The sequence below is a fragment of the Lygodium microphyllum genome, chromosome 16 (assembly GCF_053477565.2).
Source record: "Lygodium microphyllum isolate KBCC chromosome 16, Lygodium_microphyllum_v1.1.10, whole genome shotgun sequence".
In the NCBI taxonomy this organism is placed as follows: Eukaryota; Viridiplantae; Streptophyta; class Polypodiopsida; order Schizaeales; family Lygodiaceae; genus Lygodium; species Lygodium microphyllum.
In genome coordinates, this window is record NC_141150.1 from 82875406 (window position 1) to 82892600 (window position 17195).

Genomic DNA, 17195 nt, shown 5'->3' on the forward strand with positions numbered 1-17195 from the left:
TGAGCTAGGACTAGTGTACGTAATACTCTCTCGTGTAATCGAAGGAAGAAATTTGCACATCGTTGGCCTTCCAGATCCATCTACCTTTGCTTCGACACCTTTCTTGATACCATGACTTAAGTAAAGAAACAACACATCTCGATTTAAAAAAAAGATTAAGCACAACACATTCTATCACACAACAATCTCATATGCTTCTTGTAGCAAGTAATAAATCAATCTTTTAGACCTTCTTTCAAATGTTGTTTGTTGATAGACTAATGTATTCTCCAAAATTTCTTCTCCAACTAATAGATTTATTAACAAATTAATGTACTTTCCTCATTACAAATACACAACACCTACCGAGGCAAATATGACTTCGGATGAGGTACACACAAACCAAACGATACCTACTATGTATTTAAAAACTAGTCGATTACTTTACCTAACCACATTCATCTATGCATGCAAATGTTCCAGCTATACATTCAAAACCACAAGAACACCCACCACCCTATTAATAACCGTCCTGCAAATACGCTGAATCACAAGTAAGTAACAACAAACCAGATGAGAATGGCAAATGTCATAGGTCAAAAGCCATCAACATACGTTAATGGCTTTGCAACGTACAACGACCTACAAAAAATGATGGAATTCTTGACAACGAACGTTGACTTGCATCATATGACAAGCTCGCAACTAGTACACTATCTGCTAAAACTTCACATCGTTAATTTTTACTAGAAACAACAATGCTAACTCATATGTACTTAACAAGTAGGATTCCTCAAATACATACTCAACAAACTCAAACTTGAGTACATGGGGCATCATCTCATTGACATGATTTTGCTTCAAACTTATATCACTGATGGGTTGCTCAACCACTCCCCTTCCCCTATTAGGTCTACACCCATTTTTATCTAGCTTATGGCTTTGGGAAATGGGATTGGCTACACAAGGATACCAGGGTTCCTGGGCCTCAAGATCATTATAGTTAATGCTAGGATTCTCCCTAATATAGCTGTTATTCGCACCTCCAGTATGACTAACACTCAACAAATGTTGCCAATCCTTATGGATTTCAAGGGTATGGGAAAACTCAAATAGTTCTACCAACATCTCTGAATACATATTTCATAATCTTCGGATTCTCAAACTTTAAAAAAAAAAAACTAACAATATCAACTTTACTCTCGTAGAAATGCAGATAGAAGCAAACCAAGAAGAAACCAAACTTCTACCAATGCCAAACTTCCATCCTCAACCACTACAAGTCCAGCTTAAGTACTTCCATATCATCCGGCACCATTTGGAACCAAGACCCGTGAGCCAATCTCAAAACGCCAACGTAGAGACACAAAAGCAAGTACTTTATGTATAGCATATAGATGTAAGAAAAACGACAAGGAGTATGTAGGACAAATAAAGAACATTAAGAAAAGAATCCAACAACACCAAAGAAATCCTTTTAAGAAAATGAAGAAAGACATAGAAACATTCCAACCATTCGAGGATAACTTCGAGGTTAACATATAAGCAATAGTTGATATCATAGATAAGGTTATGAGCAAGCTACCATTCGTAAGAAAAATGCAAGCGTGACAGGGTACAACAACCTATATGGACACCCATCAATATGTGAAAAGTATTATTTTTTGAAGAGAAGAAACCTCATTTAACATACCAAAAGAAATGTGAATGTTCAAAATTACGATCAGTGACTCAAACTATATATGTATACATATTCTTCTTTAGACATTCTCCATGTATTTAAACGACACAAAAACTTATCTACAAACGTACTTCACTTCAAAACATGTCAAATATCTAAAAACCATTAGTAAAAATGCTATATAATAAAAATGCAAGAACTACATATAGAACTTCTTACTCCTTTGCTGAGCTGCAAATGGCAACCTAGCTGATTATAGCTTGTGAAAGGTTTCGAAACCTTAGAGCACAATATTTTATATTGTGTGCGGGCCTTTCCTTTTTATAGTAAGCTCTCATACATCTCAAGGGGCGTGGACCTCTGTAGTTTTGTGTAAACCCCGCCTGATATTAGCCATCTCGGGCAGTCTTCGTCGGATAAGAGAGGCCGACGCACGACTTCCCGAAAGACGAACACGCCAGCTTGAGACTTTGCGGCTTCAGCAGAACTGCCATGGCTACATCAATCATGTCTCCCGTCCATTTGAACTTCATTCCATCTCCAGGTTGTGCTCTTCCTCTCCAACAGCTCTCTCATACGTGTGCAAGCAGGAAATTGTATTGAAACCGACTACACTGATCTTGCAGAGAGTCCCTTTAAGAACATGGGACTTTCCTTCACACAATCTTCCACAAGAAGACAGCTCAAGCACCTTCGCTTTACAGCAGTCAAAATTCAGGTAAGAGATTGGTGCCATGCTTCATTGGATGCTAGCTTTTCTAAAATGACATCTTCGGTATAAGGATTGCTTTTCTTTTTTGTTGATTTTGGTTGCAGTTCTCTTTGCATGGAAATGTTGAGGGGCAGGTCCTGCAGGCCAGGTAAGAGGAAACCCTTTGACCGGCCAACACTGAATTCTTCTGGATGCATACACGTCCTAATCTCCATCTAGACCTAGATTAGGCACATTTCTGACATGTAAGCAGCATTTGCACAGTGTGCCTGCGAATAATGAGACGACTTATGGCGCTTTCTTTTTTGCAATGCAGTACCATGGATGAAATTTATGCGAATTTAGCACAACGAGTTTTATCAGCAGCATGCACAACTCCATCCTCTTCAAAGTAAGTTGCCTTTTACTCATTTCTATTGTGGTCAGGTAATCACAAACATGATTTGATGGTCTCTGTGGTAGAAAGCTTCTCCATCGTTTAAATTGGATGGTTTGAGTCCAGCCACACAGAGAGAGAGAGAGAGAGAGAGAGAGAGAGAGAGAGAGAGAGAGAGAGAGAGGAAAACAAATTATATTAATGTCTACTAAAGACCAAATCAGCCTATGAGACATATCCATGTACAAAGGAATATCCTCATGATGTCATGAAAGTGAAAAAATAAAAAATGAAAGATCCTATCTAAATGTGTAGTAAGTGTAGGCATCATCATTTTGGCAAGCCCTCAGGTCAAATTTGGCCTCCAAAGGATGTTTATAAATCTTTCTTTCTTTCTTTTTGTCTTGGTCTCCTTGTCCTTGTATCTGTATGCCCCAACTAGTGTGGATCCTTAAGAACTCTGTTAGGATTGTCTATCATGCTCTATCTCATTCACCTACTGGCAATAGGGATGCTCTATATATCGGCTCAAGTATCTTTGATGTAATGTACTCATCATTGGACTATATAGTTTACTGCCCTTGAAATAGTGTATGATACTTCTGTTGTATTTGGGTGTAGGTGCTACACTTGCATAGGAAATGGTCTTTTTGTCTCCACCTCCTCACAACATAGTTGATAGAATCTCTCCTATGTGGGTACCCATGAGGCACTGCCTGTCTCTATCTCTAGTTGGTGTGACGACACTCTTAAGTTGGCCTATGGCAACTCAGATGGCATGTGACATATAACAATCCATGTACAAGGGTCTAGTAATGAATCCATTCTCAATGAGGCTCATGAAAAGTTTTTTGCAGTGCTGTATCTTTGTGGGAAGAGGAGTTTGGGGTGCCACCCATATCTTGTATGTGCGTCTTTGACACAAGTCCTACTTGATGATCGTGTTCCTCTTTGTTTGTAAGAGTTGGATAAAAGGCGAGTTAGGGTTATACTAGAAGGGAGGTAGGCTCATTATGTTGAAGTCATATCTGGCCAACTGACAACAATTGCTCCACTTGGAAGTACCATGAGATCCCACATCCCTCATGTGCCATCTATCGAGAGGTATCCAAGGTACTCCATGGTAACTTGTTAGATGTTATGTAGTGATGATTTGAAAAAGGGCCTCCATTTCTATGAGTGTTATAACAAACTTTGCTCTAAGAATCTCATGGGGCATTGAGGGTTTGTTGCATATTTTGCGTAACAACATAACAATTTTGAGCCACTCTATCTGTGTTTGAATTGATGTGGCTAGTCCAGGGGCCCCAATATTGAATACATGAGAGCTGGGGTGACCATGGTGTCAAATAGCCTGTAAGTGCAGGGAAAAACATGAGAATGACAATACTTTGAACTTAACCAACTTGATCAATTTATCACCATGAAAATCAGACGATAGAGAGAAATGAGTCGATACCATGTTGAAAGGGAAACCAGTCCCTTCCTCTTTTTAGAAATTTATTGAAACAAACCACGGGCACCAAGTGCTTGAACTGTATACAAAAGGGCTGATTTGCTGCAATTCTGAAAAGTAGGATTTTTGAAACCCCAATTTCTGCAAACTCCAGGCAACAAGTTAATTTTCTTCTTTAATGCTTGGATTAGATAAAGCTAAGTAGAAAGTGTTTCTTCGACGAGAGATAGATAGGAGAGTACAAGGCATGCGACTGAAATTTCAATACGAGAGCTTGTTTCAAATGGAGAGAGAGACTTTCAATATAGAGGTATGGGGCTTAGGTGCTCAAAATTGGAAAGTAGAGGCTACCAATGACAAGTGTTTGTTGAAAATAACAAGTGTAGGGATACTTATTTTTTCAAAATGACACATGTCCTCTTTTAGATGTCATATGTCGCTTTTCTACAGAAAGAAGCTTTCAAACCTTCTACTCTAAAAACCTCTCAAATAGTTACGAATTTGAGATAGCTGCCGAAGACAAAATTGTTTCTTGCAAAATTTTGGAGCCTTTGTCGCGAATAGAATTTCTTTGAGCAACTTTTAAAAATAGTAACCTCCTAAATTTTAGGAGTTGTGAAATTTAGCTTTTGGAGAGCTTTATTATATAGGTTCATTGATTCATGGTTTGTTTCTTTGATGATAAGCATCTGGTTTCACTTTTTGAAACCACTCATTATATAGACTTTTAGTCAATGTGACTATTTGAGTGTAAAAGTCTTAATCATTTGAGCTTTTTGATCAATCTGACCGCCAGACTAAAACTTTTAATTTCTCTTGGGTATCTTGTCAATGACGGCCCAAGTATAATTATAGGATGTTGTGGCCATTGGCCACCTTTAAATAGAAAGATGAATATTTAATCATATTTTGAAACACTTAAATAATACAAATCGCCTTTCAAAATACACAAGCATAAAAATAATTTGGAATCATTGAGCCAATATGTCTTGGTAATAATTGATATATAAAAGATTTGTTACATTCCTCCCTCTTGAAATTGATCCTGTCCTCAATATATTACTTGAAGTAATTCAGATCCTCTCGCTACTTCATAAGCTGCAAGCATTTCTGGATACTCTTTAAAATACTCTTTTGATAACCATTTAGAATCTAAATGAGAGTCATTTTTAAATTTCAAAAGGAATTTTCTAGAAATATTTTTCCTTGTTTTTTGATCGTATGAAAGACTATTTGCTTTGGTTGAAGTATCTCCTCTTATTCATCTACTTTAGGTGGATCCTCGATTACAAGTTCCAATGGTGGAGGCCCTTTATAAGGCTTTAGAAGATAGATATGAAAAGCTTTGTGAATTCTCCAATGCTCTATAAGTTGTAACGTGTAACAAACATCATTAATCTTTTTAGTGGCTTGAAATAGCCCATAATTTCTTGCTGCGAGCTTAGTTACTTGGGATGAAGGCTTATTAGAGCTTTTTAGACAAGCTTTGTTAAATTTCAGCCACACCCAATCTCCTTTCTGTAAAATCAATTGTCTTGGATGCTTATCCGCTACTTTTTTTTGTTTTTCTTGAGATCTTTGGATAGCTCGTTTGACTTGGGCGAATGCTGTATCCATATTACACATGAACTTATCGGCATGAAATATCTCCTCCGTGGTTTTGAGAATAGGTATTAAGAGTGGTTTTTCATATATGATCTCAAATGGTGCTTTACTTGTAGAAGTATGAACTGTGTTGTTATAGGTATATTCTACCAAAGGCAAATACTTTTTCCACTGTTAGTTGGCTTCGTGGCAATAGCACTTCAGTATATCCAATATTGTGAGATTAGCTGTCTCACTTTGCCCATCTCTTTGAGGATGATAAGAAGAAGGAAATATAAGCTTTGTATCCAAATTTTTAAAAAGAGCTCGCTAAAAGAGACTAGTGGTTTGTGGATCTCTATCACCCACAATGGATTGTGGCAACCCATGATACTTAAAGATTTGTTGAATAAATATTCTAGCCATATGTTGAGATTTATAGTCTTCTTGACTGAAATAAAATGAGTCTATTTACTAAACCTATCAATAATAGTTCATATGCCATCATTGTTGTTTGTTGATTTTGGCAAGCCAAAAATAAAATCCATAGCAATGCTTTTTCAAGGTTGGCTTGGAATTGGTAATGGTTGCAAAAGCCTGCAGGCTTTTGGTGAAACCAAACTTAATCTATTGGCACGCAAGACATTCTTTGATAAATTGCTCAATGTCTCGTCGAAGACTTGGCCAAAAGAAATATATTTCAAGTACCTTGGTTGTGGCGAGAATACTACGATGAGTTGTGTAAGGTGCTGCATGACATTCTTCCATTACTTCAGGCCTGAAATCTTTAGTAACACATAACTTATTCTCCATCATAAGAAACCCATATTTAATAACATAAGAGTTCACTCTTTTACCAAGTTGTAAATTCTCCCATATGATTATAAAATCTTCATTAGAAGCATTTGAAGAAATACCCTAATATAGAAACATAAATAACATTGTACGACAAAGTACAGACTGATAGAAAAACACAGTTAGGCTTAGAGTAACTCAGAGACAATGAACACAAAGAATGAATGAAGTGATATGACTACTAAATATACAATGCTCATGCAACAAACAGACTATGCAGTGAATGAATATTGAACCTCGAACTCGTGTATCTCAAGGATCAAGGTAGGGGTAATGAGTTGGAGAGTGTGTTGTACTCCGGACTCCGAGTGTCAAACAATAGTAAATGCAGCTTGTGTGGTTGGACTTGATGCAGATAGCAATCTAGAGGGGGAGTGTGCTGCAAACGCAGACTAAGGAGAGAATTTGCAAACGCAGCAAGGAGAGAGAAAATAGCAGTGAAAGATGAGAGGAGAGAAAAACTGGCAGGGCGACAGCTGGGCCTACAAATACAGCAGTATGTTGACACGGCAGGCTGTACGATAGCTAGATGGGTGGAAAGCAGCAGTCGCCTAGTTGGAAACGGCAGCAAAATGATGATGGAGGGTTGGAAAAATGTGCCAGATGAGTGAAGATTGCAATGGACAGCTTGGACTACGATGCCCTCTGCGAATGGGGTGTGGATAGCAAAGCTAAAAATATTTGAAACCCGCAAAAACACGATTAAGGTTGAATGGAGGGTAGCATACCTATTTATAGAAAGTTTGGGCTCTCCCAAGTGAGTTTGTGCTTATGGGACACAGACACTCTCTAGGAACGTATTTCTTTTAAATAAACAAGGTTTATTCCTTAATTAAGCATTTTTTGGGGCTGTTTAAGTGAAGCTAATGCATTTTTAGCTCAACTCCCCCTCTTATGCCCAACAATGGTGCCACGAGAAGTAGGCCAACCAAGCCCCCTTTTTTTGTTTTATAGTTTTATCCCAAGGTGTCCCATCCCAAAGGAGCCAGAGCATCGGACAAAGGGTATGCGTCGGCTACCCAATGGCCTACTAAGACAATAGAGACGATGATTATCTTACCAAGGGACCCCAAGTAATCACTCTAGAGAGGCTAGGGCATCGGACAAAGGGTGCATGGCGGCTGCCCAGTGGCCTATCAAGTCTTGCAAAGGCGGATGGAATCAGCTAAGGACTTTTTTTGTTTTGTTTTTTTTAGGGCTTTTTAGTTTTGATGTTTAGGTGCCGTCATGAACCTTGCCAAAAGACCCACAGCAAAACAAAGATCAATACGAGTCTTGAGAAGCCAAATCAAGGATCCAATCAACTGATGGTAGCGTGAAGCATCCATCACGGGAGAATCTGAGTGTGAAGTGGCCTTTCAATTTGGATCCATAGGAGTAGTAATGGGCCGACAAGTTTCCATCTCAAAAGTCACCAAGAGCTTCTGAATGTACCTCTATTGAGAAATGAAAATCCCCCTCTGAGACTGATAAATCTCGTGACCCAAGAAGAAATGAAGAAGCCCCAAATCCATCATCTCGAATGTCTGATGTAAAGCTGTCTTGGTCTCTCAGACCTTCTGTGCACGATTCCATGTCAAAATCAAATCATCAACATACAACACAAACAATGCACGACCAACCTCGGAAGTGTACTCATAAAGCTGCGGATTGGCCTTGGAGCGCCGATATGCCAACTTCAACTGAAGAAACGAGTCAATCTTCTCGTTCCACGCATGCGGAGCCTGCTTGAGGCCATACAAGCCTTCTTCAATATGTAAACTTTCCCAAGGCAAGAATAGCTCTAATAGTCGCCGCCATACGAGCAGTGGGGGAAAAAGTATCATGGAAATCAATGCCTGGGCGCTGAGCAAAATCTTTAGCAACAAGGCGAGCCTTGTGCTTGTCCAAAGAACCATCGCTAAGGTACTTGGTCTTGAAGATCTACTTGACACCAATCACCTTCTTGTGAGAGGGACAAGGCACAAGAGACCAAGTGCCATTCCTCTCAATAGCCTCCAACTCGGCTTCCATGGCCTTCCGCCAATGATCAGTCTGCAAAGCCTCCTTCACGGAAGTGGGCTCTCGATCCTGCATAACACGGGTCAGCAAACAATAGTTGGAGCAAACAAGCTTCGAAGAATGTGCGTGGTTCCTCCATGACCTCTGTGGTCCATCCTGCGGTTTCCACTCCTCAGGGAACCCCTCGATCGCTGAATCTCGGAGGGTGTCACGGGCCCAACGAGGAGGAGGATGAACCTCTCCCCGTCGCTTTCTATCTGCTGAAGACTCAGGAATCTCCACCGGCGGAAGCTCCTTGGAGGTGGCCGGTGGAAGAGAAGACTCTGAATCCGAAGAAGAATCTCCATCAAGAGGCTCTGGCTCCAAAGAAACTGTCTCGGAAGCCCAACTCTACTATGGATCTCCAAGGACGGGGTGCTCCGCACCCCCCTTTGTGGCCAGTACTTCCACGAACCGCATATCTCGGCTCGTGTGGAGCACTCCCCTTTGTGGCCAGTACTTCCACGAACCGCATATCTCGGCTCGTGTAGACATCCCGTTTAACGGGATTAAACAAACGATAACCTTAGGATTGGGAGCTATAGCCAACAAAAACCTATCTTCGGGAAGCCGCCTCGAACTTATCACGCTGCATCTTCAGAATGTGTACATAAGCGTGACACCCAAAGATCCTGAAATAAGAGACATCATGCTTAGTCCCGAAGTAAGCCTCAAAAGGTGTCATCCTGTCAATGGCCGAAGTGGGAGATCGATTAAGGATGTGAACTGCAGTAGCCACTGCCTCGGCCCACAGAAATTGAGGTGTCTGTTGGTGCTCCATCATGGTGCGTGCCATCTCGATCACACTTTGGTTCTTCCGCTCCAAAATGCCATTCTCTTGGGGAGTGTTGGTGTTAGCAAACTCCCAGTGAATGCCCCTATTTGCACAAAAACGAGCAAACTCATTAGACATAAATTCACCTCCCTTGTCTGAACGCAAGGTCTTCAGTCGCCGGCTAGAACGGTTCTCCTAAAAAAGAAGCCAATCCTTGAAATGAGAGAAAGCCTCCGACTTCAAAGTCAAGAAATAGGCCGAAGTCATCCTGCTGTAGTCATCTACGATCAACATGAAATACAAGCTCCCCTTCAGGGACTCGGTTCTCATCGGGCCACAAAGATTCGTAGATACAAGCTCCATGGGTGAAGTAGACCGCCTAGAAGCTTTGTTGGGAATTGCATCTCGATGCAGTTTTCCACGAATGCAAGAGACACATAGCTGATGGCTCACCACTATGTCCGGCAAAGCTCGGACAAACGATCCTCGCGATGCCTTCCGAAGGTACTCGTAGTTCAGGTGGCCAAACCGAGCATGCCATAGCTCGGACTGTGTCTGAGAAGTAAGAAGAAGAGAAGTAAGAGCTGAAGAAGACTTCAATTTGTAGACTCCATTCTCCTTATACCCTGCAGAGAGAACCTTTCTCGATTCACGATCAAGGACTCGAACAGTATCACTGTCAAACTCCACCAAGAGGCCAAGAGCACAAATCTTATGAACCGAAAGTAAATGATACCCCAATTCTAGCACATGCAACACCTCAGAGGTGTGGGTACCACCACGTCCATTTGGAATAAGCTGCATCTCACTTTGCGCAGCAATAGACTCAGAAGAGCTGTCTCCAATGAGAATCTGCCCACGCGAAGGTCACAAATGGGCAACACCAACTAAAGGAGGAGTCATGTGCCGTGAGGCACCACTGTCCACAATCCACTCTTGAGCCTGGGGAGCTGTTATCGCAGCATTAGAAGTTGTCGATGTAGAGCCCTCAATGACTGCTAAGTATAGAAAAGCAGCTGATGAGGGTGCAACCACCACTCCAGAGTCCTTCGTGTCCTTCTTCTTGGTATCCTTATTGTCTTTGTTGGGGCAATCCTTCTTCCAGTGACCGGTCTTACCACAAATATGGCAAGTTGATTCCTTCTCCTTGTCCTTCTTGAATTTGTTGTTCTCCTTCTTTTTCTTTTGGTCCTTCCCCTTCTTCTGAGAGGCTTGACCAACCAATGCCTCCAATTTGGAAGCATTCTGTCCCTTCAATTGTTCCTCCTGGTCCAAGACCATAGGAACCAACTCTTCCCACCGAAGAGTCGACTCCCATCTTGAAGCAATAAGAGTGGAATAAAAAGTACTGAATCGTGGCGGCAACTAGGATAGTAAAGTGATCGCCATGTCTTCGGAGGAAATAGGCTTCCCCGCATTTTGAACTTGCATCTGAAGCTGCCGAAGCTTGTTGATGTGTTCCCGAAGTGAAGAAGACTTATTCACGGACAAAGTCCGCATCTGCACCTCCAAAGAAACCCTCTTCATCAGGGTCATCCGGTTGTACATCTAGTTGAGCTCCAGCCATATCTCACGAGCCACTGTCAAGTGCTCGATGTGAGCTATTATGGTTGTGGTGCAAGACAGAAACAGAAAAGATCGAATCCTGGCATTCAGTTTGTTCCAATGAGATTGGGCCTTGGTCAACTCTGCACGAGCATTGGAAGAGAGTTGGACTCATCCCTCACCGAGGGCCTGTTAATCTCCTCCATCACTAGTTCCGCCAAATCATAAGACTCTAAAATGGCCAACATCATCACCCGCCAGATGCGGTAATTGTCACCATCAAGCTTTTGATTTGTTGGAAGAGCCGGTAGGACAGACACCTTCCTGTCCATGATCGCATGGAACTCCAAATCAGTTTCTGAAGACATGTTAACCTGCAATACCTGCACAAATGCAAAAGCAGCCTCCTCTGACTGTGAAAACGCAGCCTTCTAGGACTGATTCCTCCGCTGCCCAAACCTTCCTCACCCGCCGGAGGCGATGAAAATGTAAAATCTGCAATGGAAGGCCTTAAACGCAGCCTTCCTCCTCTTTGAACAGCAATAACTTGCAGCAAATTCACTGATTAGACTCCTTTTCCGCACGCCCACGCTCGCTTCAGCCTTGATCCGATGCACAGCCCTCCCGCTCGCCCTTGAAACCTAAAAACTCAGCCTTGTGTCGCGCTGAAATTTCCTCTTTAGATAGGTTCAGCCCTCAGTCAGTCCATCTTCACCGCTTTGATACCATGTCAGAGTGTAGCGATGTGGAAGCGTAGGACAAAGATAGAGAGAGAGTGAACACAGAGAGAAGAGAGAGAGAGAAAAGGAGACAATGTAAACACAGAAAATCTGCGGTGTAATATGCTGTATAAGAGTGCAAAAATACACAAGGGGGTAGAGGAAATATCTGCGTATGTCCCCGACTCGATGACCTCGATCTCTATCAGCCCGAGCACAGTCTGTCTCAGTCAACAGATCTTCAAGATCAGAATCTGAAATCACTGAAGAGTGAATAATAAAGTGTGCCACAAGAACCGGCTATTAAATAGCCAGGAAATAATTAAAAACAGCATCAGGTCGGCTGCATTAAATGCAGTCGACAGCAGAAATCTAGCCGACTGTGTAGTCCGACTGCACTGTTAACGTGGCACTGATGATGTGGCACCTTCTCTGCCCTACTGCACTGATTGTCCAGGAAATGACTGGCTAACTGTATAGACGACACCCAAAGAATTTGAAGTGGGATATGACAGGCCGAGAGCCAAAGAATGCTTCTTACGGGGCCTTTTGAGAAAGATCCGCAGTCTGGAACTGGTTAAGGATGTACACCACAGTGTTAGCAGCCTCAACCCAAAGGTGCTCAAGGAGCTCTGCTGCAAACAACATAGAGCTTGCCATTTCCATGACTGTCTGGTTCCTATGCTCTACGACTCCATTCTAAGAGGGGGAGTTGGTAGAGGTGAGCTAGCGAGAGATGCCATGCTTTTGTAGAAACTCGGAAAACTTGTGGGAGATGAACTCACCACTGCTATCACTCCTCATGCAACCAACACGATGACTTGTCTGGTTATGAACCAACAACACCCAAGCAGACATATGTGAAAGCATCGGACTTATGCTCGAGGAAGTACATCCGCATGTATCTCGAATGATTATCCACTATCAAAAAGAAGTATCACGCGCCATTGAAGGCAGCAATGGATGTGGGCCTAGAAAGATCAACATGAATCAATCTAAGAGGTGCCTCAACTCTAAGTGTAGATTGCTGAGGAAATGGGGTACGGTGTTGCTTCCCAAGTTGACATGCTTTACAAACATCTCAAGCTAGCTTCAGGCGAGGAAGGCCCTCAACCTTCTCATGGTGAGACAACTCATAAAGAGAGTCATAGCCAAGATGCCCTAGGTGGAAATGCCAAAGGCGCTAATTGTCCATAGGCTCTCGAGATGTGGCTAATGCCTGGAAGGTTGAAGCTATGGATCACGGAGCCCTTGGTTGTTGGCTCAGTAAGAAAATGGGTCGTGTGGTATAGGCCATTAGATTGTGCCTCACCGTGAGCAATCACACTAGTTTGAGAGTCAAGGACCTTGACTAAGGTCACTGTAAAGAAAATTGCTCGCCCCAATCGGAAAATCTACTGAATAGATAACAAGTTTACCCCAAGGTGAGGGACGTGGTATACATTGTCCAGCGAAGCCAGATCCGGATCCTTGTCAGTGGCAAAACTGACGCTACCTTGAGCTTGGATCTTGACCGAGGAGTTGTATCCTACGCGGACCCGCTCGATTGCAAGGGCTCGGGTATGGAAGATGTCCTCTATAGGAGTCATGTGATGTGTAGCTTCACTGTCCACAATCCAAACAGGTGTTGATGTGCTCGGTTGTGATGAGTGGGCCTTTGCGGTAACCTCGTCGGGAGGCAACTCATAGATGTGGACGAGACTGGCATCCGATGTCTCTACGGAGACGATGTGGGCCTTTGCAGACGAGTCAGAAAAGCTCTCTGGAGTTGAGAACATCGTCAACTAAAATGGTTGACCGGTGGCAGTGTGAGTCTCTAACCTTTCCACTACCCCTTGCCATCACCCTACCTTCCCTGATGGGGGTTGCCCAACTGAGGGGCAGGGGTCTGTGACTTGGGTTTTGGTGCTGTGCCTCTTGCCTTTGATCAACACTCCTCGTCAAAATGGTTAGCCTTTTGACAATGTTAACAATACCTATTCTTCTTAGGTACATTCTGCCACCCATGTTTGAGTTGAGACTGGGAGTTTCCTTGTGATTCCCCTGCTTGAGTTTGATTTTGATTTTGATTTTGTTTACCCTTCCATTGCTGCCTCTTTTGAGAATGGGCAACAAGAGCCTTCTTTGAGAGATTATTCATATGAAACTGATTGAACAACCTTGCATAATGCAATAGTTGAGATGCAAATTCATAGAATGTGGGTAAATTGGGTAGAGAAACCATTTGCTGAATAAAATTGAAGTATTTACGCAGTAGCTTGTTAAGAAACAATGTGATCTAATCTTCAAAGGACTTAGGAGTCCTTGTAGTGGAGAATTTGGCAAGGAGATGCTGATACTTAGCCAACTTGACTTTCAAGTCATCTCGATCAGAGATTTTGAAGTTCTAAAGCTCATAGTTAAGATTTATTCGACGGGTCCTACCCTGAGCCGCATAGTGGGTGCCCATCACTTTGATGCTAAGTTAAAATGCTAAAGCTAAAAATGAAACTCCGACAATAAGCCGTGCATCAGCTCGACCATAGCGGAGGCATTCGTAGCCTTCCATGAGCGGACGACCTTGTATGGAACAAATGTGGAATCGGGTTAGGGTTCCAACCTCTGCACAAGATCCCATTGGTTCTGTGAGTCAAGGACATGTCTCATCAAGTTTGACCAAGTTGTAAAATTTGATCCCTTTGTTTAACCGTGATAAAGAAAACAAAAGACCTATTAAAACGAGTCTTGACATTGAATGCATGCTTGACGGAAGATGAGGTAGAGGTGTCGCGAATGTGGGGTAAGATGGATGTGGAGGATAAGATGGTGGTGGTGGTAGTGGTGGAGGTGTCTGAAAAGGAGGAGGGGGAAGAGGTGGGTAGGTAGAAATAGGTAGTGAGTGTCCAATGAATGCCGATTGATGTGGAGGCACTGGAACATGAATGCTTCCATAAGGTGCTGGTGGAGGTGGAGGCACTGGGACACGTAAGCCCTATCCAAATGTCGGCTGGGGCACAACATAATGACCAGAGGGTCCACTAGGTAATGTCATGGAGGCAAATTGTGACACCAATTGATCCACACTTGGGAGAGACTGGGGGGAATACCCAGGTTGCAATGATCGTGAAAGTGTGTGAGAAAAAGGTGGAACACCACCCGGTTGAGGAAGAGATAAGGTCCTAATGGCTGTGTCTAAGTTTGAAGAACCCCTCGGTGTGGTGAATGAAAACATGCTATCCTACATGAGAGGCAACATGTGGTGCACTTAATGGAGGCTGAAAGGTTGTGGCAGCGGAATAAGAGGGTCGGATGGGAGGGAGATTAAATGGATTTGTAATAGATGTAGATATGGGAAATAATGTGGGTTTCTTTTGTCCATTAAATGCATTAAATTGAAATAATGATGATGAAGATGCACCTACTTCATTTTGACCTTTGAGAACAAAATTGTTTGAAGGAAAAGAAGAGAAATGAGTACTCAATTTCTTGTTTCAATTGCTTACCTAGTCTTGAGTTCATAAAGAAATATTTGTCTTCCTCATTACTCATAAACCAGAAATTGATTTGTATATGTCATTCATGATGAAAATCATCCATACCAATAGGAAAAGGGGAATCATCATTAATAGAATATGAAATGGTAGATATACTTGGCACTGGAGAGAATAAGTATGAAGGCAATGGAGTGTACTCTATGCCAGTTTGCTCTTGCGGATGGTTAGTACTAAGTGGAGATTTTGCCCTTCCTGCATGGTCAGTAGATTGGTGTGTCGAATCTAAAGGGTGACATTCAGACTTACCTTCTATCTGCTGTTGGGCTCTATGCGTCAAAATGAGATCGTACTCAGCTGCAGTGATCTCGTAAGGTCGTGGAACTCCATGGTAGTTCGCCATGTCAGGAGCTTGTGAAGCAAGTTGTGAGGCCCACTCCAACTCGTTCCTCGATGGATTTATCTCAGATGTGAGAAGTGGTGCGGAAGTAGTGTTTGAAGTCATCTGCCCTTCTATTTTTCTTGCTTCTTGTGTAGAGCTTTCAGATCAAGGCCTAAGTTTCTCTTAGAGAACTTGGCTCTGATACCATATGAAGAAATACCCCAACACAGAAACACAAATAACACCATACGACAAAGCACAGACTGATAGAAGAACACAATTAGGGTTGGGGTAACTTAGAGACGATGAACACAGAGAATGAATGAAGTGATATGACTATTGAATATACAATGCTCATGCAGCAAACACACTATGTAGTGAATGAATATTGAACCTTGAACTCCTGTATCTCAAGGATCAGGGCAGGGGTAATGAGTTGGAGAGTGTGTTGTACTCCGAACGAATCTCGAATCATAGCAAGGCAGCCTCCAAGTGTCAAACAACAGTAAACGCGGCCCGTGTGGTTGGACTTGATGCAGAGGGCAATCTAGAGGGAGAGTGTGCTGTAAGCATAGGTTGAGGAGAGAAAATCTGCAAACGCAGCGGTAAGGAGAGAGAAAACAGCAGCGACAGCTGAGAGGAGAGAGAAAAACTGTTAGGGCGGCAGCTGGGGCTTGCAAACGCAGCAGTATATTGATATGGCAGGCTGTACGATAGCTGGATGGGTGGACAACAGTAGTTGTGTGGCTGGAAACAACAGCAAAATGATGATGGAGGGCTGGAAATGGACGCTAGATGAGTGAAGACTGCAATGGGCAGCTTGGAGTGTGATGTTCTCCATGAATGGGGTGTGGGTAGCAAGTTGAAAACACCTGAAATCTGCAAAAACGAGATTAAGATTAAATGGAGGGCAGTATACTTATTTATAGAAAGTTTGGGCTCTCCCAAGTGGGTTCGTGCTTAGGGGACATAAATACTCTCTAAGAATGCATTTCTTTTAAATAAACAATGTTTCTTCCTTAATTGAGCATGTTTTGGGGTTGTTTAATTGAAGCTAATGCATTTTTAATGGTCAACAAAGTATACATATCCCTCATACTAGTGAAATCTGTGTTATGAGTCATGGACACTGCATGAATCTGAGGTCTTTTTGACAAGGCATCAGCTACCTTGTTTTGCTTTCCAAGAGTATGTAATAGTTGAAAGTTAAATTGAGCTAAATAATTGGCCCATCGAATATGCTTTTCAAAAATCTTTGGTTGGTTGAGAAAATGTCTCAGACTGTCATGGTTTGTCTTGATGAGAAATTCTTTACTTAAAAGATAGTGTCTCTAATCTTTTAAAGCTTGAATGATGGCCATTAACTCCTTTTCATAGGTAGTAGTATTTCTTTCAGCGTTTTGTAGCCTTCTGCTTGCATAAGCAACTGCATGCCCTTCCTGGTTTAAGACTGTACTAATGTAGTCTCCTGATGCATCACATTCCACAAAGAAAGGTCTCGACAAATTAGGTATAATCAAAACAGGTCCTTTGATGAAACAAGTCCTTTGTTGATAGAGAACGTAAGAGTTTCAAAAGCTTCCTTCTCTAGTTTGGTCCATCGGAATGCCACTGCTTTCTT

At 42.3% G+C, this 17195-nt stretch overlaps 1 protein-coding gene across 3 annotated transcripts in view; it reads left to right on the forward strand.

The window, feature by feature from the left end:
* The first annotated feature begins 1933 nt into the window (after positions 1 to 1933).
* The window catches only part of LOC148023043 (P-loop containing nucleoside triphosphate hydrolases superfamily protein), a 127754-nt gene continuing 112492 nt past the window's right edge, over positions 1934 to 17195 (forward strand). Inside the window, exons 1-4 of one of the 3 annotated variants that reach the window (XM_087696046.1) lie at positions 1934 to 2204; positions 2287 to 2378; positions 2477 to 2520; positions 2689 to 2763. In XM_087696046.1, coding sequence (XP_087552172.1) covers positions 2153 to 2204; positions 2287 to 2378; positions 2477 to 2520; positions 2689 to 2763 — 263 coding nt within the window. In that variant the 5' untranslated portion in view covers positions 1934 to 2152. The remainder of the gene's footprint in view (positions 2205 to 2286; positions 2379 to 2476; positions 2521 to 2688; positions 2764 to 17195) is intronic. The other 2 variants (XM_087696045.1, XM_087696044.1) reach the window with 2 other exon arrangements.